Genomic DNA, 22,528 nt, shown 5'->3' on the forward strand with positions numbered 1-22,528 from the left:
TGAGAATTGAAGAGTGTGCCCAAAATGGGTCAGTGTGCACAGGGACAGATGACACGATTGTTAACAGAGGGAAACAAACTGAAGGAACAAGGGATAGAGAAAAATAATGGAAGCTTGCGCTGACATGTCAGAGTACGACCCAGAGGGAAAGGCGGTGTCCAGTTTTTTAATCAGTATACATATATTCTTGTCTTTTTGACAAGCAAACTAATCTATAGTATAACTGTACAGATAAATGTGATTATAGTACGAGTATGATAAACAAACAAATCTTAACGAGTCAAATTATGCCACTTCAACACCACTTGAGACTTAAAAGGGAAATTCATCCAATACTGAAAATTCTGGCATTATTTACTCACCTTTGCGTCATACCAAAACTGTATGACTTTCATTGTTTTGTGGAATATATTCTCAGTTTTTTTGCCCATACAATAAAAGTCAAAGGAGCTCCGTGACGGTTTGCTTTGGACCCTAGTGGTTTTCATTGTTTGGGCAAAAATAGCTGAAACATTCTAAAAGAAATAGTCATACAGGTTTGAAATGAGGTGAGGGTGAAAAAATGATGACAGAATTTTCATTTTTTGGTTAACTAGCACTTTACAGCAAACCAAACACAATTTACCAAGCCATTATGAAGATAATATATAACAAAATGGACTATTATTTTAAGTATAACAAGACTGGACACCATAGAACATATATATCACAAATTCGGTGTGGTTTTGTGTAACTTGAGCTTTCCTTCCACAGAACGCTTGTGGGAAATTTGATCACGATTATCTGCATTTAATAAACACCCAACTCTATGAAGACAAAGCAGCATCAGAACGCTACTCGCACAGGACGTCCTCTAGGAGCCGAGAAACAGGTAGATTAATAAAGGGTGATTAACATACACAGTAGTAACACCACATTATAATTCGGTGTCATAATTCAAAAGCTACTATAAAGAAAAAAAATAAAAATAAATCAACCATTAATAAATGCTTTTGTCAGTTAGCCCCAGAATGCCTAGCAGCAATGCATTCTATGGAGTCTAAATTGTAGCACACGGGTATAATATTGAATCACAGTTTGTAGACCGTTTTCATTAACGTATAAGAACAGTTGTAGTGCTGTAAGGAGTGAGTGTTTGGGTTTATACATCCATTTGTAATGTCTTTCAATGACGGTTATGTGCTGGGATGTTTTTGTAGAAGGCAGGATATTAGTTTTTGTGCTGGTATAACGCAACAAAAGGCAAGGTAGTAAACAGATATCATTCAGGCCAAAATCTAAGCTGGAATCTTTTCAGCTTCAGCTTTAGTGGGATGGTAAAAACCAGTAAGCCCCTCCTCATCCACAACAGAGGCCCCTCCCCCAACAAATAGCCCATCCTCCTCCTCCTCCTGCACAGTCACTTGCGAAAGCGGAGTGTGGTCTCTTTTGGTAGCAGAAGGCTTCTGGTTGGTCCGTTCCAGTTTGCGGTGCTTGCGCATCTCTGGGGGAGGGTCTTTCATGGTGAAGACATCCCTGATTCGCTCCATGCATACGTTAGCAGCTTCCCGAGTCTCCCTCGAGAGCTGGGACAGACTGAGGAAGCCATGAGGAAGATCATCCACGACACACAGGGTCACTGGCTGACCGATATTTCGCAGCCTTTTGGCAAACATCACAGAGTCATCTAGCATGGGGTCCAGATGACAGGCCTGAGAAAAGAGGAATGAGACAGATGGTACAAGACACAAGACAAAATATGAGCTTATGAAGTGAACGTAAATCCTGAAAATAACTTTATTCTACCATATATTCTTGAATTGGTCAATCGAAAATGACTATGGCCACGCTTACCACTATGTGAATTGGAGGTAGTCCCTTTAGCATGCTGTCTGGAGCCAGAAGAGGGGACATGTAGGGGTTTCTGACAATGGGAGAACTCTGCACGTTCATCTCCGCTAACTGCTCCGAACGCAGAGGCTCGAAGCCCTCTGGAAACTCCCGCGGATTGTCAGAGTCCTCCTCACCACAAGGGGGCGGAATGGCCACAAATGAAAAGGATTCTGATACTGAGGGATCCACTTCTTTGCAGTGGAAGAAACTCACATCCTCGGGCTAGGAGAGATAAGATATGAATGCAAGGTGATAAGGTTGGATCAACGACTGATGATTTTTTAAAAATTATTATTTACGCCACCATTCATATGCTTAAACAATTATATTATAATAAACATTTTATAAACAAAATATACTTTATTCCCCGTGTGAAAACTGAATTATACTCTAGAAAAATGTATTCTTCTTATAAATGTTGAAAACTGTTGTGCTGCTTTTTGTGAAAACAGTGATACATTTTTTCCCCCAGAAAAATATAGATAATTGAATGCATTCTTGCTGTACTAAAAATATACATTTAAAAAAAAAAAAAACAACAACAAAAAAAACTTTATATTAGCAGTATATTAACTGTATAAATACATGTCTAATATAAATAAGATATGTCTAATATAAATATAAATAAGATTCAGAATGCAGCAGCACGACTGATCTTCAACGAGCCCAAAAGAGCGCATGTTACACTTCTCTTCATCTCTTTGCACTGGCTACCAGCGGCAGCTCGCATCAAGTTCAAGACACTGATGCTTGCGTACAGAACTACCACAGGCTCAGCACCCTCCTACTTCCACTCACTATTACGAACCAACATCCCCTCCAGAAGTCTGAGATCTGCTAGTGAGCGACGCCTTGTGGTACCATCACAGAGAGGCTCAAAATCACTCTCCAGAACATTCTCGTTCACCATTCCTGGCTGGTGGAATAATCTTCCCACCCCTATCCGGAACGCTGGATCCCTGTCAATCTTCAAGCAACAACTGAAAACTCATCTCTTTCGGCACTACTTGACTTCATCCTAAACTCAAAAAAAACCTTTCCCTCCATCTTTCTCTCCCCTTACTAGCTTGTACTTATTTGAACAATGACTGAGACTTGGTGTTAAGAGCACTTCCTCTGTCTGATTGCCTCTTCAAAATGAATCGCTTTTTGTATTCCCCAATTGTAAGTCGCTTTGGATAAAAGCGTCTGCCAAATGACTAAATGTTTTATATTAATTCACATATACATTTATTATAATTTTCTATATACATTTATGTTAAAAAAATACTAAGAAAAATTTCTTATTATCAATGTTGAAAACAGTTGTGCTGCTTTTTGTGGAAACACTGATACATATTTCAGGATTCTTTGATAAATATAAAGTTCAAAAGAACAAAATATTTTGTAACATTATAAAACATCCTTTACTTTTGATCAATTTAACGCATTCTTGCCATATTAAAAATAGAAATTTCTTGAAAAACACTGTTTATTAGCTGTATATTAACTATAATTAAATACATGTCTGATATAAATTATAATATCAATTCACATTCACATTGCTATATACATTTATGTTAAAAAACTTTAGTTATTGCATTTTTTAAATAGGACAGTGGATATTTGTAAGGAGTGTGGAAGAAGGGAGGAATGGGTTCAGGAAAGGCTGAGATGACTCATTTGGACCAGGCAGCAAAAATGAGCGTTTCAAATCCTGCAATTATTCACACATCTGACGTCATGGCATCATGGGATTCTCTGCGGGCTTTGAACACATACTTGAACAATGGCATGCAAAATCCAAATGACATCATTGCAGCATAATCCTTTGCACTTTCTCAGAGTTGTGCAACTAGATTTAACTCTCAGCACAATCCTTTCTCACTTCACTAAGCCAGACAGAGAGGAATACAGGGAATAACTGCGTGGAATCCAAAAAAAAACAAAAAACAAGCAAAGTGATTTATTTGCACGGAGTGTACCGGACTGAAATAACCAGATCAACAATTTACTGCAAGCTATTAAAATCAGGCAGTGTTAAGAGGCTAGTTAATTCTGTGCATTAGACAGCCTGCGTTCTGCCACAGCTCTGACTCTGATGCTAATTATGGCATAACAAACTCCTGTTTTTCTGCCACCGATAGCAATTTGATACTCTTTACAAACATCTGTGCTTCACTCCAGCAAGCATACCAGATTCTCACTAACAATGGGGCTGTCTGTTATTTAAATGTTATGTTTGACTATGATATAAGCAACACTGTTAAACTGTTGAAGGCTAGGTCATTCTCACTCGAGATAGCAAATTAATCAGCGCAAATATTGGCATATGTTTCACACACTCATAAAGCCATGAAAAACAGCCTGATGGATGCTGTGCAGCAGAGATTGGCATCCTAGTAGAATGCAAATCAGCCTGTTGATTAATATAACTCACTGTTGCAATCTGTAAAAGAGAGACCTTCGACACCGCAGGAGCTGTAGGGACACGGTGAAAGCAAGAATTTGATTAAACCCTTCTAAAGCACTAGATGAGCTGTACCTTGCTCTCGGGTGTCAGTGTGATGTCAAGGATGGAGTTGTAGTTGGCTGTGGTGATGCTTAGGTGGTTGGCATTTTTCTGTACGTTGCTGGCACCGCTGTTAGCGTGTGTGCCCAAGTCCTGGCACGTCTGGCTCTTCAGAGACCCCTTCTCCAGGGAGTATTCAGACACCTTGCCGGACACCGGAGGGTCTGCATGAGGAGAGGTCAGAGACGCTTCTGAAACACTCTTTCTTACAGCGTCTAAAAGGGGAAGAGTAAATATTTAGGTCATTTTTGGTGGTTATGATAACAAGAGATGCCATTTTAAAATCATTCTGGATATATAGATGCTTTATAATCACATATATTGACTGATGATGATCTCATGTTATTGTTTTCTTAGATAAATGTCTACATGACATATTAACAGGCCCAAAATGTGAAGGTGGAAAAAACAAAACCACAAAACTAAGGTAATTCTGATTTCCCAAAGCAAGTTAAGCAGTCAGCAAGAAAGGAAATTCCTCATAAAAATCTCATACAGAGATTTCGTAATGCAAATACGCAAAAAGGCAAAATGAGAAAGTAAAGAAAGGAGTACAAATGAGCAGAGGGTAGGAATTTTAAGCACAAGGGGTGGGGGTTTACAAAGACCCTCACACAGACATTGGTGGAGGCTGTTGGCGAGGAAACAGTTGCCAGGGAGAGGTAAGGCATGTGACTGGTTGATGTGAAGTGTGTGTGTGGCATTAAATAGACACTCAGGAAAATATTATACTATCATACAAACTGACATAAACACATATGACTGACAGACACACCAGTCACAACACAGCTGTATCGCTCATAGCCATAATCTAGTGAAAAAATATTCTCAGCAATGTTAGTATAGTGAATAATGAATTCATGGTCATCATGAGGCAATTATAATGCTTTGTGTTGTGTGACACACCACACTAATGATGCCTTTTAGCCACACTGCATTGACATCCTGCACAGCCCTACTCTTTCTCTCTCTGTGTGAGCTAATGAACTCAAATGATATGAGATCTGGGGTTGATAGTAGTCCATTTAAACCACTGACTTCAAAACCAACGGGCATTTGGCACAACAGAGTATGTGAAGCCATTACAAAAAGCTTTGTTTGAGATGGTTATTATCAGATTTCAGTTCAGCTGTGTGAATATGCAATCAAAACCACAATAAAAATGAACTGAGAAAGAATAAATATGCAGAGGCAATCAGAGCGGAGCACTTGTGACAGTTTAGTTAGAAATGCAAACTATATAGGTACAAATAAATTGGTTTCAGCTATCAGACAGCTATCAACACTCCACGATCATTAAGATTACCTTCGCGTCATCAAAAACTCACTTGAAAACTTAAAAAAAAAAAAATTATTAAATAAGACTTATGTAATCTTTAGCAAATCGACGATATACATTGTAATGTTGCACTGCCTAAATTCACTTATAGCATTTAAAATATTGATTTTAGAATTTACGGCCAGTTTTACTTAACAAGGCAAATTAGCACAAGAGCGCAATTCCAAAACAGCGCAGATGGGTGTGGAAATTTCTGCAGGTGATTTACTAACAACACGCAAATTAAAGAACACAGACGCAATATAGTAATAATATAATATAGACGCAAACGCAATATACCAAGTGCAGCACAAATTAGCATAGTCGCAAATAAAGAAATAAAGAAGCAACAGTATGCTGAAAAGAACCGGAGGCCAAAAAATGAAGGGTTGCAAAAAGTTGATAGAATTAATATTGTGTCACTTCTAGTTAAGGGTTTCCAAATCGTCTTTTATTTTCTTTTTTTTTTCTTTTTTTTATTTTCATTTCTGGCATTCTAAATAAATTAATATACGTGGAAAAAATCCTCTCTCTTCTACCACGCGCTCTCTGTTCCCTGCGGTGCCTCCTAGCAACAAAAATTGCAGCCATTTCACGCGCAAAACAGTTTAAGACATGTTTTTTTTGGGGCGTCAAATTTGACTAGCGCAAACGTAAGTAAATCTCGTTTGAACACTCTCCTCCCATAAATTTTGCATCTGAAAGAGACTCCTACAAATGCATATTCAATAAGGTGAGGTGCAAAAATAACTGTCCACACCTTTTCAGCGCTAATTCGTCACTGTGCATCTTTAGTAAAACCTTACTATTTTAACACCAAGATGGTTTGCGCTGACGCAAGCTGTTAGTAAAACTGGACCTTAGGGTTTTAGTTTTTATTTTGGCAAAATAGTATAGAATTATATTATAATTTTAATAATCTTAACATAATTATTAGCTCCTTTGTGTCATCAAGGATTTTAATATTGTTGCATCCCCTAATTTTTTTGTGTTTTTTTAATACTTTGAAATCATTCAGTAAGCAATCAGTTAAAACTGCAGCAAAGAAAGAATGGCAGCAAAGCAATGGAGGTGAGGCTACATTTCTGGTGATGGAATACTATGGGGAAGATCACAGAGGTCAAAGGGTTACCAAGTTAGAAACACTTAATACAAATGTGACTGCTGTAGAGAGAAGCGGAAAGAATCATGCGGTTGTGGCACCATAGGCAATTCCCTAGTTCCCTGGGACTTCCAGGTATGATTCATCAGCCTTCTTAGATGACGGATGCAGACTGAGCTGGGGCCTCCATTCAGAAGCATTCAGTCTGCACATGCTCAGAACCACCACTTTCCACAACACTATCTGTGGGTCACGCACCACAAGCTGGAGAGTGAGTTAGAGAAGCTACGACATATAGCTCTGAACAAATGGCAATTATCACCATGAAGCCAATTATATGAAGTAAAGCAGAGCGCTCAAGGCTTTGTATGCGTTAATTTAAACCTAATTAAAACAGATCAAATAATTAGCCAGCTGCACTATTACAAAGGCATCATCATCAGTGTGTGGAGGGATTATAATCATAAAAAGACATATTGATAAATGTCATTTAGACACTCAGCACAATGAGTTAGAAAACACAATATATCTAATACAGGTACCTGCACTCCCTCTGTCCAGCAATGAATGGATCCAGTTGGAGGCCCCCTGTTTGAAGTCTCTGAGCAGCAGGGCAGTATCTCTCCTCACCATGCTCAAAGTGCTCACCTTCTCCACCTGCTTCTCCACCTGCGGATCTGTGCCTACACACAGCAGAGAAGGAAAAAGGGAAAAAGTAAATAACATACAGTAGGGGTCAAAAAATCCAAACTGAAAGTGTGGGAATCAAAGAAACAAACAAACAAAATTGAATAAAAGAAAAAGAAAAATTTGTAGAAATAAGTAAAAAATTTAAACAAAAGAACAAAGCCTTTTTAAAACTAAATAAAATGTTAAATGACAAGAAATTCTCCTTTTTTTAGGTCATCAATGAAATTAGCAAATTTAGGACATGCATGTGAACATTTGTAAAAAAAAAAAAAAAAAATTTTTAGAGCTGTCATTAAAGGAAACAGGCGAGAAACCAAACGCTAAGTGATTATGATATTACAATCTCAAAAAATTATTATGAATCATATTGTGTTCCAGTTATTTAGAACTGGAGCAGATTTTATTTTTCCAGAAAATGTTAGTAAATGTTACCGAAAAATTCATAATTTTTGTACTAATAATATAATTTTTGGTAATTTGGGAGGATTTTTAACCCACTTTATTACACTTGTGTTCCAAATTCACCAGCCTACAAAAAACTGCTTTTAAATTATGGTTATGCAATATCATTATCAAATATTTGTTTCAATATTTTTATCAACTTGTTTTCCTTCAATTAGCACAGGTTTTGTATTTATTTTTAGAACTGATTGATCATAAGCCCATCGATCAGAGTTAATGCACCTACATTTTTTAATACAAAATAAATAAAAAACCTGTGATAAGCTGACAAAAAGATTAAATCCAAGACTTTTAATAATACAGCATAATGAGATTTACAAGCAATTTTTAAAAAGCCAGTCATTTCTGACAGGAACACCAAATTAGGTAAAGGATTTTCAGCAGAGCACAAGCGTTATATAATAAAAATGCAAAATAGAAGCATTTTTAACTTAATTCGCTGCTCTGTTCTCCGAGAACGAATCAGAACAGAAGAGATATAGATTTGAAATATCCAGTACTACTGTAACACAAAGACAATATTGCATTCATTCTCCAGCAGAGGAAAGAAAATACAAGCCGTGGGCCACCGATTTGACTTCACCATTACTTTGATTGAAAACACTACTAATCGAATCATTTATAACAAAATACAAGCCTATTAATCTATTCCTGACGTGTGTGGCTTCACTTAACTTTACTTGTTGAAATCATTCATCATCATTAAGGTGTCTACACTTCCTAAATTGCGAATATGCTAAACTTTTACCAGCGATAAATTACGCATCGGACCTGACCGTTCCAGCTCACTAACAACCTGAGTCACAACACAGCACTATTTGTCATAAAATCCTATTGCGGCCCCAGACTGACCTGCGTAAGCACTGAGGCAGCGTGAGAGCACACTGAGGGGCAACAGAGGGTCCATGAGGCTGAGTAAGCGGGATGGCGAGGCGTACACAGTGAGCAGGGTGGCAGGGTACGCGGCGACGATGCCATCCGGCATGCGCACACCGTGAGCAGCGGCCCGCATCGACACAGTCACACACAGATTTCCTCCTGCGCTGTCACCGGCCAAACACACACGCTCACCGGTCCAACCTGAGGAGGAGAAGGGCCAACAAAAGAGATTTAGGAAGGAGAAGACCAGAAAATGAAGTGAGCAATAGATCAAATAAAAAATGATTGAGAATCAAGAGGATAAATATACTCAATAATTTTCAACTTCAAATGAGGTCACATTTTTTGCACTGATTTGAGGCAGTTTTCACACCAAAGACACCCAAAGAGAGTTATTAGCAGCACGTGATCCGCGTCATGATCCTGAGATAGATAGCAGAGGTGAGAGAACACTGAATGATGAATATGTTTACGCTGCTGTGGTCAGACCGAGTGTGAGCTGAGTTTCAATAGGGGTCTTTGTTCCCTGTGAGATCTTGACACCAGCACAGCACAACAGTATGACAGATCGTCAAGTCGGCCGATTTTACTTGTCTTGTATCTTAATCAGTTTTCTTAAGGACTAATCAAGTGCCTGAATGACACAATGTCGAAAAAATTGAAATAATCATTTAAAAAGCAGTCTGGGAGATGGATGATGCAATTACTGTAAACATTATATTTCGTGTTTCATTAAAGTGGTAATAAAACTAACACAATTAAATTAATAAAATATTTCTCTACAAAATGTGATCTGGCATTCTGGAGCGAACTTTTTTTCTTTTTTTTTTTTTGTGGAGTGCAGGTTTTTTACCTCAGATGGATGAATGTCAACCTCAAAGAAGACAGCAGTCTTGCATGACAAAGCGGCAAGATTTTTGCAACAACAACAACAAAAAAAAAGTGTTGACAAGTGCTGCCACCTCCCACTGAAACTGGGAATGTTGGGTTATTGCATACTGTCTATAGCATTCAGTCTTAAAAGCATACATTTTTTTAAAAGCATAAAAGCTTAAAATCAGCATGAAATGGAAATTCACTATATTTTGTAAGTTCATGTAAAATACTATTGTGAAGTCATGTTTCTTATTTTCCACACAATATTTAATCAAAATGTCATAACTGGACCTTCCAGTGACTTTCTTCTGTTGACGTATGCCAGACTTCTCCAATAAGTTAGTCTGCTTAACCCCTGTAAGTTCACATTCATCTGCCTCCACTTTTGAGTGCAACATCTGCATCTCAAAATCCAGCAGAATGAAGTGCCCACCCAATATATTTTTCTTTTTCAATAAGCCATTACACACTGATGTTCATCACAATATGGAGAAAAAAGATATGTCGTTACTTTCATTTCATTGCAAATTTAAGAAACAAATATGAAATCACTGGTATAATGTGATCAGGAAGTATAAAGACAGGGCTATTCCCCTCACCTAGCAGGTTGTGGTTCTTGATGGCCCAGCAGTAGGCATAGAAACATTCCTCTAAAGCCCGAGGAAATGGGGCTTCAGGGGCCAGAGAATAGTCCACAGAAAGGATGGGGGCATTCAGGTCTTGAGACCAGCTTCTCAGATACGGCTGGAGGCAGAGAGAGACACACAAATGAAGAATCATTTTATGATGAATTATCATGAAGAATTTTTAGGATCTGGAATTTATAGATATTGTAGAAACTTAACTTTTATTGTAGTATTTCTAGTCTGTTTAACTCAAAAATGTCACAATAGGGAAGAGAAATTGGTTGCAAATTCCAGATAATGCTGACTTCAATGTTTAGCACTTAATTGCCTGTTTTACCTTAATTTATTACCTTAAACTTAATTTATTTACCATAAACAATTATGAGGCCACATGAGTTGACATTCAAAGCTGCCATTGATGAAGACAATGTCAACATGGTGAATGAAGTTTGTCCAAATTGAATTTATGTCATGCATTGCATATTTCTATAGTGTACTTTATTAGTGGTTAAGAGGTATGTTTGAAATGAAGTACATATTTTGCTTTATTTCTCTGGTGTGTTAAAGTGGTTCTAGCATTGCTGACTGATGGTAAAGATCCACATTTTCAAATCCTAAACTGCTTTCCTAGCTCACACCCCTAATTCCTCTCTGAATCCTGACATCTTGTAGTTCCCAGCTTTAAGACAGTGATTTCAGTGTGATTGAGCTGTAGAAAAGAGCCTGAATTACGATCCTCTAAAAGCATTCACTTCAAAAAGCTTCTGTCACCCTAAATACACGCCTGACGGCACCTCACCATGCATTTTCATAAGAGAAAGCACTTAAGGAATTAACATATTTCTTCTTCTCTGATATTTCAGTCTCTTTACCATGTTTTTCTCGTTCTCCCTCTCTCAGTTTTGTTTTGAAGTTTAAAGACATGATGTGTGCTGACAGGCATCACAAAATGTTGCTCTGACTGCCAGTTACATCTCATATCAACGTGTCCATTGTTGAGTGGCGCTCGTTCAAGCAGCTAATGCATTGTGTCGAGAACGCAGGCTCCCGCTGGTGAGTGTTTATGTAACGTGAAGGTGAATTTTGCATGAGAGCGGTGATAATACGATACTTTAACAGAGCAGCAGTCTCATACTTTGCACAAGACACTGGACACAAGTGAACGCAAATGACCAGTATCTTATTCCTCTTGCCAAGAAGCTACTCTGCATAACACTCAACAGAAGAGACACTAATAAAAACCACTGAATGAATGTTCAGACATATAGGTGGGATCCCGGGGGACTGCAGTTAATGCAAAAAAAAATTTAAATTCAAAACATTTATGCCATTAGCAATTCAAATCACATGGATAAGATGAATCTAAAGGTTAGAAGAAGCTCTTTATACTGTATCTTGGTGTTTCTTCAACTATGGGCACTTTTGTCTTTGCGGACATTTAGAAAATAACCTCTCATTAAAACAATTTAATCGTCCACTAATTATGACAATCAGTGCACAAAAATGTTTAATAGCCGACACCTTTATTTTGCTATGGAAAATTTCACAGTTAACATTTTATGTATTCTAAATACACAGAATTACATAATATTTTTGCATCATTTGATAAAATTACAGCTTGAAGTGATGCATAATAAAAAAAATATCCTGCAAAGTTTTAATTTTCTTCATACATTACTAGTCTAATTTTATATGAGTCAATGACACTGATATAATTTTTTTTAAATTAGCAAACAACTGTGGGACAGTCTTAATATTTTTAATCACATATTAAATATAGCAATATGTTATATTTGTTCCACTGTTTTTACTGTTATGTATTCCCACCTCACCTCCAAGACTCACTATTGGAGCCAGTTTAACTATCAACTTGCGCCAGTGCATACCCTCATTTGGCTCTAAAGAACTACTCAGGATTTACTAAAGACACAAAGTGGGAAATTAGCGCTGAAAAGGCCGTGACACAGTTGTTTTTGTGACTCACCTTATTTAACATGCATTTGTAGGAGTTTCCCTTTCGATCAGTAAATTTACAGGAGGAGAGAATTCCAATGAAACACGCAACACGATTTACTAAGATTTGCACTTGACAATTCACTGGTATTTGTGGCATTATTTAAAAGCCTGTTTTAAAGCAGGCGGTAATTTGCACTAATCTTGGTGGATTGCATTGGTCACTATGGAAATTAGATGTTGCGTCTGTGTTCTTTTAATGTGCACCTTGTCAGCAAATCACCCGTTGAATTTTCCCCTCCCATTGGTGCTTTTATGGACTTGCACTCTAACACAAATTTGCCCTGTTTAGTAAATCTAGCCCTTGGTCTACAAGTCTATTTTTTTTTCACAAGGAGCCAATCATATGCCGGATGACTTAAAAGTAACAGGTCTGCATGACTCAAAGTAGGATGAAAAAGAGGGGCATATCGAAAGTATAAGGAGAAAGAGACAAAAAGATACCTCATGTGATTTGGAAGTCTGTGCCACAAACCCTCCTCCGTGGAAGTGCAACACCAGCCATGGGGAAGGAGGACTGCGCTTCGTCTTCAGGCCCAAAGAAAGAGATATCGGGCCCCCCTCTGAGCGACACAGTGCTAGTAATTTCTCACTGTCCTGAAAATGGAGTACAAGCACCATAAGAATGAAGAGCAACATATTAAAAATTTTGAAAGTTTATTTCATTACAATACATCTTCTTGAACAATACTTATTTTGAATCTCTGTGCCCCACACATAGGCAAAAACTCTCATTTAGACAAGAGATGATTAATTAAACGTTACAGACTTGTGGTTCTTAAACACGTTTACACTGCAGCTGGATCAATAGGAGTTCAAAGGGTATGAAGCAAAGTCAAATAGGCTTTTTTAAACCCCATTACATCCAAGTCATCTATACTGCAACCAATTCAAGTCCTCCCATGACACCGAGAGGTATATCGGGAATTAAAGGGCTTTGAGTAAAGGATAAAAGGAGAAAGAGTCAAGCTCAACCACTTTATTTAGCTAAGCACACCTCATTACGACTGGCGGTGCTTTTATTCATTACTCGCTATCTGTGCATATTTATTGACAAGATAAGAGCATGTAGAGTGGAAAATTGACTATCTTTGAAGAACAGAGAATTCAGTTTGTGAAAATGAAAAGTTGCTTGAGCTTCTGTGAGAAGGAGAAGGAAGACGTAAGTGGGAGATGATTATGATTCAAAACTAATTAAGTCTGTCAATGACATTAGTGTGAACTGCTGTACCTGTCCTTCCCTCAGCTCATATGAGATCAATCTCATCTGCACAGGCCCCGGACCGATATGAGCTGCAGGAGGAGACACAGTCACCGTGTGGGTGGGATCTGCCACCAACGGAAGGTCAAAGGGCATGGGGGGAACAGAAAGAGCTCGATTCACCTTCACCTGCGTGGCCGTCATACACACCAGACTCTTGAAAGAGACAGAGAAAGATGAAATAGAGCACATATTAATTTCAGTTTCATTATTATGTGAATAGAACTTTGCAATATGAGAACTTACGCAGGTTATAAGTGCTCAGTGTGCAATCTGATCGGCTATAGCATAAGATTGTCAAGTATATTAGAAAAACACTGGTGCAAGGAGTACGTCAATTGAGTTTTATTACTCAAGGGAATAGCTTTGAACAATTCTGTTGCCTGAGTAGAGTACTGCAAATAGGGCAAAAAATTAATTTGGGGATTATTCTGACAAATATATTCATTGCAATTTGAACTGCTATGAGTACTCTTATGACAGAACTCTTTATGTGTTCAAACTCAAAAAAAAAAAAGTTTTCTGAGTTAAGCCAAACGTGAACAGAGAAAAAAAAGGAAGCCAGTTCTATTCAAACCCACATTGGGTTTAAATTTTTCATAATTTTTCATTGTATTTCACATTTGCCTGGTATACAGAGTTCATTTAGTATCTAAGCCTCAGCTTACTTTTCATTCACAGCTTTTTTTAATCCCAGTAAAGTCAAATAATGTAAAATAATATAATACAAAAAATAATAATAGTAATAATTAATCATCATCATCATCACTGTGAACAGTGTGAAGGTTACAGTTTCATCATTACAGCGATAATATGCTTTTGGCATAATTTCTTCACTTTCATGCAGATTTGTTTTTGTTTTTGGTTATTCGAAAGAAAATCATTTTGAGATGTGATTTGCATTATTATTAAAACTGAAGGTCATATAATTTTCTTTCAAATAATTGTGGTGTCTTAATGAAAACTGGCAGGATGGTAAATACTAACTGATAGAAATTCAGTCTCCGTTACGTTCCAGAATGTCTTCCAAAAATGAACATCCAGGTTCTGAGTGATGCGTTCATACTCCTGACCTCTCAGTTCAGGGTCTATGGCATACTTCCCAGAGGTCAGGAAAGAACTGGCTGCTACACCTGAGAGAAACGCAGACAAACAGACAGATAGATGAACGGCTGTCTACATACAGTAACTGGTATATCACACCAAGGCATCATACTTCAACAGTAAAACAGAGGGGAAAGATATGAAAGTGGGCTCCCAATCAACAGAAACACGCAGATAACCAGCTGGAAATCACATGATCTTACCTTGACAAAGATACACGAACAATAAGTTTAAAATTTACAAACATCACTAGACCAAAAAAAAACGGATCTGGAAATCTAAAATTCAGCATATTAACTAGAGGTGGGAGGAAAAAATTATCTGATGCATTGCAATTCTGAATGGAATCTACAAACTTCAGAATAGATCCTCATTAGTTTTTTTTCCTACATATGTGCAAAGGCACTTGTGTGCACTAAAGAGAGCCAGTATTTCAGTGTTTTCTCTTCATAACAGTTATGATTTAAGGACAGGACAAAACATCTGATATTCTAAAACAGATTTGTGCATTAGTGTGAATGCAGCCTATTAAACCTACTGTCTGTCATCAGTAATAATCAATCAGCAATAATGAGAAAAAGAGAACAATCCATCACTGAGCTTGTCTGGAAAACATTCAGATACTAAAAGCACTCTCAGATAATGAAGGCACTTTTTGTTTATTGCTTGTAATGTGTTTCTTTGTTCCTTTTATTACAATATATTAGCTTGAAGCTATAGTTATTAATAATAATTAGTTAATAATTCTTCACATACAACTGTTTAATTTATTAATTGGTAAAGTACTTATAATTATATAAGTCGTAATTAAAATACACAATTAAATTTAGATATTTAAATACAAACCAGATTCCAAAAAAGTTGGGACACTGTACAAATTACGAATAAAAAAGGAATGCAATAATTTACAAATCTCATAAACTTATATTTTATTCACAATAGAATATAGATAACATATCAAATGTTGAAAGTGAGACATTTTGAAATGTCATGCCAAATATTGGCTCATTTTGGATTTCATGAGAGCTACACATTCCAAAAAAGTTGGGACAGGTAGCAATAAGAGGCCGGAAAAGTTAAATGTACATATAAGGAACAGCTGAGGACCAATTTGCAACTCAATTGGTCAATTGGCAACATGATTGGGTATAAAAAAGAGCCTCTCAGAGTGGCAATGTCTCTCAGAAGTCAAGATGGCAAGAGGATCACCAATTCCCCCAATGCTGCGGCGAAAAATAGTGGAGCAATATCAGAAAGGAGTTTCTCAGAGAAAAATTGCAAAGAGTTTGAAGTTATCATCATCTACAGTGCATAATATCATCCAAAGATTCAGAGAATCTGGAACAATCTCTGTGCGTAAGGGTCAAGGCCGGAAAACCATACTGGATGCCTGTGATCTTCGGGCCCTTAGATGGCACTGCATCACATACAGGAATGCTACTGTAATGGAAATCACAGCATGGGCTCAGGAATACTTCCAGAAAACATTGTCGGTGAACACAATCCACCGTGCCATTCGCCGTTGCCGGCTAAAACTCTATAGGTCAAAAAAGAAGCCATATCTAAACATGATCCAGAAGCGCAGGCGTTTTCTCTGGGCCCAGGCTTATTTAAAATGGACTGTGGCAAAGTGGAAAACTGTTCTGTGGTCAGACGAATCAAAATTTGAAGTTCTTTTTTTTTTGGGACGCCATGTCATCCGGACTAAAGAGGACAAGGACAACCCAAGTTGTTATCAGCGCTCAGTTCAGAAGCCTGCATCTCTGATGGTATGGGGTTGCATGAGTGCGTGTGGCATGGGCAGCTTACACATCTGGAAAGGCACCATCAATGCTGAAAGGTATATCCAAGTTCTAGAACAACATATGCTCCCATCCAGACGTTGTCTCTTTCAGGGAAGACCTTGCATTTTCCATCATGACAATGCCAGACCACATACTGCATCAATTAAAACATCATGGCTGCGTAGAAGGAGAATCCGGGTAGTGAAATGGCCAGCCTGCAGTCCAGATCTTTCACCCATAGAAAAAATTTGGCGCATCATAAAGAGGAAGATGCGACAAAGAAGACCTAAGACAGTTGAGCAACTAGAAGCCTGTATTAGACAAGAATGGGACAACATTCCTATTCCTAAACTTGAGCAACTTGTCTCCTCAGTCCCCAGACGTTTGCAGACTGTCATTAAAAGAAGAGGGGATGCCACACAGTGGTAAACGTGGCCTTGTCCCAACTTTTTTGAGATGTGTTGATGCCATGAAATTTAAAATAAACTTATTTTTCCCTTAAAATGATACATTTTCTCAGTTTAAACATTTGATATGTCATCTATGTTGTATTCTGAATAAAATATTGAAATTTGAAACTTCCACATCATTGCATTCTGTTTTTATTCACAATTTGTACAGTGTCCCAACTTTTTTGGAATCGGGTTTGTAGTTTGTAAACTCATTAATTATTAATAATAATAAAAAAGATTCCCACCCCTAGCAGGAACAGGGACTGACCATCTCTCTAGAGGAAACAGGATAATCTACCAGCAGAATGGATGACAGTTTTGGGAAGGACGCAAATTTCTCTCATCCATACTGCCCTCTTTTGAGAGCTACTCACCATATGGAGCAATATCTCCTGCCTCCACTAAGGTGCAGCATTGAGCACAAGAGACAATATTAGAATTCCTCTGCAGGTCAGGGTCTATACAACTGCACTTTTGTGTCTTAAATTAACACTAGAGGAAAACCTGCTGTGCAGACATTTGCAAAGATTAAGTAGTGTGAAACAGTGACCTCCTCACATAAATCAAGGGGCATATAGAGAAAGCTATATCAGGGCATACTGAATGTGACAGCTCTACTGACCTATCCCTGACTGATGCTTCTTGTAGTTGTCTCCAAAGGCAACCAGGCTAATAGCAATTGACTGCAGGCATGGACGGATGGCAGGAGTAAACTAAAAGTAAAGAGAGCAAGATATTCAGATGGATAATTTTCACCTTAAAACAAGAAACATTATGCACCACAAAGTTGACAGCAAACACAATAATACTGTGAAACATTATTACAATTTAAAATGGTTTTCTATTTTTATAGATTGCAAAATGTAATGGTAACACTTTAGTTTTAGGGTCTCTTAACTAGTTGCTAATTAGCATGCATATTAATAGAATATTAGCCATTTATCAGTAGTAATATTAATGCACATATTAATGCCTTATTCTACATGACCTTATTCTACATCCCTAATCCTACCCAATACCTAAACTTAACAACTACCTTACTAACTATTAATAAGCAGCAAATTAGGAATTTATTGAGGGAAAAGTCGTAGGTAATAGTTAACAAGTGTTCCCTATTCTAAAGTGTTACCAATGTAATTTATGACCCTGGACCCAGTCATAAGTGTCTATATTTTCGAAATTGAGATATATACAACATCTGAAAGCTGAATAAATTAGCTTTTTCCATTGATGCATGGTTTGTTAGGATAGGACAATATTTGGCTGAGATACAACTATTTGAAAATCTGGGATCTGAGGGTGCAAAAAAATCAAAATACTGAGAAAATCGCCTTTAAAGTTATCCAAATGAAGTTCTTAGCAATGCATACTACTAATCAAAAATTAAGTTAATATATTTATGGTAGCAAATTTGCAAAATATCTTCATGTTACATTATCTTTACTTAATATCCTAATGATTTTTGGCATAAAAAAATTAATAATTTTGACCCATACAATGTATTTTTGGCTATTGCTACAAATATACCCCAGCAACTTAAGACTGGTTTTGTGGTCCAGGGTCACATTTATCCCTGTGATGGCAAAGATGAGTCTTTAGTGAGTACTCCAGGCTTTAGCGTCACATGATCCTTCAGAAATCATACATATATGCTGATTTGGTACTAATGTTTGGAAGCATTTCTTATTATTATCAATGTTGAAAACAATTGTGCTGCTTAATATTTTTGTGAAAACCGCATTCAATTTTTTTAGGAGCCATTGATGAATAGAAGAAATAGCATTTATTGAAATAGAAATGATCAATTTTATGTAACCTTGCTGAATAGTATTAATTCAGTTAAACTGAAATCTTATTGACCCTAACATTTTGAACAACAGTGTGAATATATTTTCACATATACATATCTGTGTGTGTCTATCAATGATTTCTGAAGGATCATGTGACTCTAAAGAGTGGAGTAATGGCTGCAAAAAAAATATCAGCTTCGTCATCACATGTATATTCAAATAGAACACAAGTCATTTTAAATTGTGATAATATTTCACAATATTACTGATTGTACTGTATTTTTGATCAAATAAATGCAAACATGGTGAACATAAAAGACTTCCTTCAAAAACAAAAAAAATTAAATGTGTTGTTATATCATATATTATTATATATTATATAAAAGCACATGGGAATACCTTTTTTTGGTTTTTAGTTTTAGTTCTTACATTTTGAATCCATTTGCCAACAACAATTGAAATAACTTTGGATTTCAACCTTATATTAAGTGTATAAATCACTGATAATCATCGGTCAATTAAATTCTGTAAGCCATAAGCTCATGTGCTCATAAACGAACACACCTGAAATCCAACACAGCGACCGTAGAAGCAGCCCTTGTGCATGGAGGCGTACTCTCTCAGGAAGCTCTTACTGAGGCCACTTTCCTCCTGGAAGAAGAGGTTACCGTGGCTGTTGTCATGAAGCAGTCTCTGAGCTAGATAGAGCAGCGCCCTGAGCTGACACAGAGCGCTACAGTACGCCTCCATCTCTGCTACATTGTGGCTCGCACGGAAAAAGATGCTTCGCCTGTTGGATGTGATATAGCGCCCTTTGTGAATGATGTGGAGGAGGCAACAGCGCACCACCTAGAGAAGAGGGTGACAAAAAGGGAGATGAGGGCTGAACGGAGGTGTATGCTGAAAACAATAAGCAAACGCATCATGCAGGAGAGAGGAAGAGCAATGTAAAAACTTCTTATTGAGAAAAACAAAGTCACTGAAATGAGATGAGGGGAAGGACAAGGACACACACCCAAAAATGAAAATTTGCTGACTCACTCTCAGGGCATCAAAAATATTATTTATTTCTTTTTCAGAACAGATTTGGAGTAATTTAGCATTACATTATTTGCTCACCAATAGATCTTAAACAGTGAATAAAAACACTTTATTCTTATATTATTATTAAGTTGTTTCTTTTTTTGGGGTTAACTATTCCTTTAACAACTGTAAGGTTTGTAAACCAGTTAACTGTGATGACTAACTGCTGAAAATTATGCACTGGGAGCAGCTATTTTTAACCGGGAGGAAATACACAAATGACTTCTCTTGCCCTCAAGCTAACTCATAATAATCATAAAAAACACAAGACGCACCTTAACAAGGGAGCGATATCCATTGGCGGGGATATGAGGGTCAAAGTCAAAATGGTGATAGATGGCAGCAAATCCAGAGATGACAGGCTCCAGGCTCCGGGCGTGTTCCTGGATGGTGGTCATGGCGTCCACCAGGCGCTGAGCTGTATCCCCAGCTTGGCCCTTTGTGGCCCCAGAGAAGAAGGTGGCATTTTCTTCACACACATCATATAAAGCAGTGAACACTGCCTTGGTGTCCATCACTACAGGGAATCAGATGGGTTGAGGACAGAATAATTACTTCAAATTGGCACATACTCTGACACACTTTAAAGCCAATATAGAGTGATTAAGCTCAGGACAAAAGCCAAGCACTTGCGTAGGCTGTGGTTATAAACAGCACTATAAACATTTAATAGATTCGTCAACTGGAAAAGCTTCAGCCAAAGCACTTCAGAAAATATTTTTTTTCATTAGCACTTTGTCATGTTTTCCAGTAAACATCCTTAAAACAAGATAAATGCACTTAAGATTTTATTAAACATTAGGATTTGTTTTAATATGTAAGGGTGTGAAAATTTCTTATCACGATTATAGTGACCAAAATGATCAAGGATATCAGTATTATCACGGTATTGTTAAAATGTGCTGGAATTGTTCAAAAAGTAAAGTAAGTTTTATATTTAAGAATTAACAAACAACAAATAAAATGACTTTTTGTTTGCATAATCACTAAAACAATAAAATTACCAATGATGTTCAGATTTTAAATGACTTGACTGACAACAGTTTAATAGCATGTTCAAATAAATAATGTAAATGTTCAAATAAAGCTTTGAAAAAGCTTCATAAAAAGGTAAACCTCACATTTCAGCCTTTAAATAAAGAAAAGGGTTAAGTCAAAATGATAATTAATACATGATTATATGTATTTTATATGCTCCATAAATAATTCTAGATGGCTTCTCTGAATTGTTTAAGTGTGTAGAATCCACATAAGCTCGTTTTTCATCAACCGGCCAAAATTTATAGCAGGGCATGCAAATTCGGTCCGACAGAAACTGCACACAGGCTGAAGGTAAATATAAGTCTCTGTAAATCCACTCACAGACACTAGGTGGCGCTTATGGAAAAGCTGAATTACAAACCCCTTGGACAAAGCAGTATTGTGATTTAAGAACACTTCCTTTAGGAGTGAACTACATGGAGCGAAGATGAAAACAAAATGCCATCAAATCGTTTCTGAAGACAGTCAGAACCTTCAGAGCTACATTCATACAATTCACTCATTCATTGTATAATTCCCTTAGCACTCTTTTAAAACCTCCCAGCTTTTCCGCCCTGTTTTCACTCAAAACTAAACTACTCTGCGTGCTGTGACTGTTACTTAAAACTCTACTTTATGCTGGACAGTATTTATTTATCGTGAGTTGTTCAAATCGCGGTAATCAGTGCCTATGAAAACACACTCAGCTAATAAGTCCTACGACTATCACACAAAGAACTACACATTCACGACTCTATGAGGACACATTATGATACACTTTCACCTTGAAGATGCTGACTCTTAAGAAAACTGCAACTGCATGTTTTCTCTATAGGAAAAGACAGGAGCAAACTAAAGGGGAGAGACGCTGTGGACAGTTTCACAGGACATACTAGTGAGTAACCATGGGCATCAGCCTACTACTGTACAGTCATTCACACACTCGTGCACATTTATCTGATCAGGATTGACATGCATGAAACAGAGATAATACAGGTGAGTAAGGTCTCTCAGTGACAAGATTATGACTAAGTAAATCTGTTGTACTCCGTGACCGACCAGACAACTGAGAGAATCACAAACAACTTTACAACACTAGACAATGACATTATTGGGATATTGACAACATTGGGACCCAAAACAAACCTTATTATGTTCTCAGACAAAACCAAAAACGCAAGCAAATACATCTTTAGCGTAATAATTTATATTGCAGGTACAAACTTGGGTGCTGCCCCACAACTAAAAGTGGTCAAACCCTAAACTTTCAGTCTTACTTTACATTGGGGTGGAAAGACATTTTACAAACGGCATAAAGGGTTTGTGCTTTGAATGTCAGAATCCAAAGTGCTTACTTTTCTACATCAAGAGAACATTTTTACTTAAATGAAATACATCTCCAGTGTTATTTAGAGCTGAATTCCCCAGATACCCTCTTATCTGTAGCACGGTCCCTTTTTCTTTCTGCCCTTTACCACAGATATGGTAAAGGGCACGGTTAGGCACGGTCCCTTTTTCTTTCTGCCCTTTACCACAGATATACCCTCCCAGCATTCGCCCAGTCATTCTCTTCTCAGACTTTCCAAACAGACTTTTTCCCCTCTGCCAAAGTATCCCATGTTGCCTCTCTACCTCTTCCCTGACT

General features: G+C 37.4%; 1 protein-coding gene across 3 annotated transcripts in view; it reads right to left on the bottom strand.

Annotated features, from left to right (window-relative positions):
* Window positions 1-128: 128 nt before the first annotated feature.
* Window positions 129-22,528, bottom strand: part of LOC306878486 (hormone-sensitive lipase-like) — a gene marked incomplete at its 5' end in the record, with an annotated part of 26,859 nt that continues 4,459 nt past the window's right edge. For 2 of the 3 annotated variants that reach the window (XM_079430896.1, XM_079430897.1), the window contains 12 exons: window positions 129-1,691; window positions 1,834-2,094; window positions 4,397-4,638; window positions 7,386-7,526; window positions 8,848-9,075; window positions 10,350-10,494; window positions 12,834-12,986; window positions 13,621-13,806; window positions 14,638-14,783; window positions 17,613-17,703; window positions 19,345-19,629; window positions 20,139-20,380. In XM_079430896.1, coding sequence (XP_079287022.1) covers window positions 1,278-1,691; window positions 1,834-2,094; window positions 4,397-4,638; window positions 7,386-7,526; window positions 8,848-9,075; window positions 10,350-10,494; window positions 12,834-12,986; window positions 13,621-13,806; window positions 14,638-14,783; window positions 17,613-17,703; window positions 19,345-19,629; window positions 20,139-20,380 — 2,534 coding nt within the window. In that variant the 3' untranslated portion in view covers window positions 129-1,277. Of the gene's footprint in view, window positions 1,692-1,833; window positions 2,095-4,396; window positions 4,639-7,385; window positions 7,527-8,847; window positions 9,076-10,349; window positions 10,495-12,833; window positions 12,987-13,620; window positions 13,807-14,637; window positions 14,784-17,364; window positions 17,392-17,612; window positions 17,704-19,344; window positions 19,630-20,138; window positions 20,381-22,528 lie in introns of all 3 variants that reach the window. The other variant, XM_079430895.1, reaches the window with a different exon arrangement.

The sequence above is a fragment of the Barbus barbus genome (assembly GCF_936440315.1).
Source record: "Barbus barbus genome assembly, chromosome: 12".
In the NCBI taxonomy this organism is placed as follows: domain Eukaryota; kingdom Metazoa; phylum Chordata; class Actinopteri; order Cypriniformes; family Cyprinidae; genus Barbus; species Barbus barbus.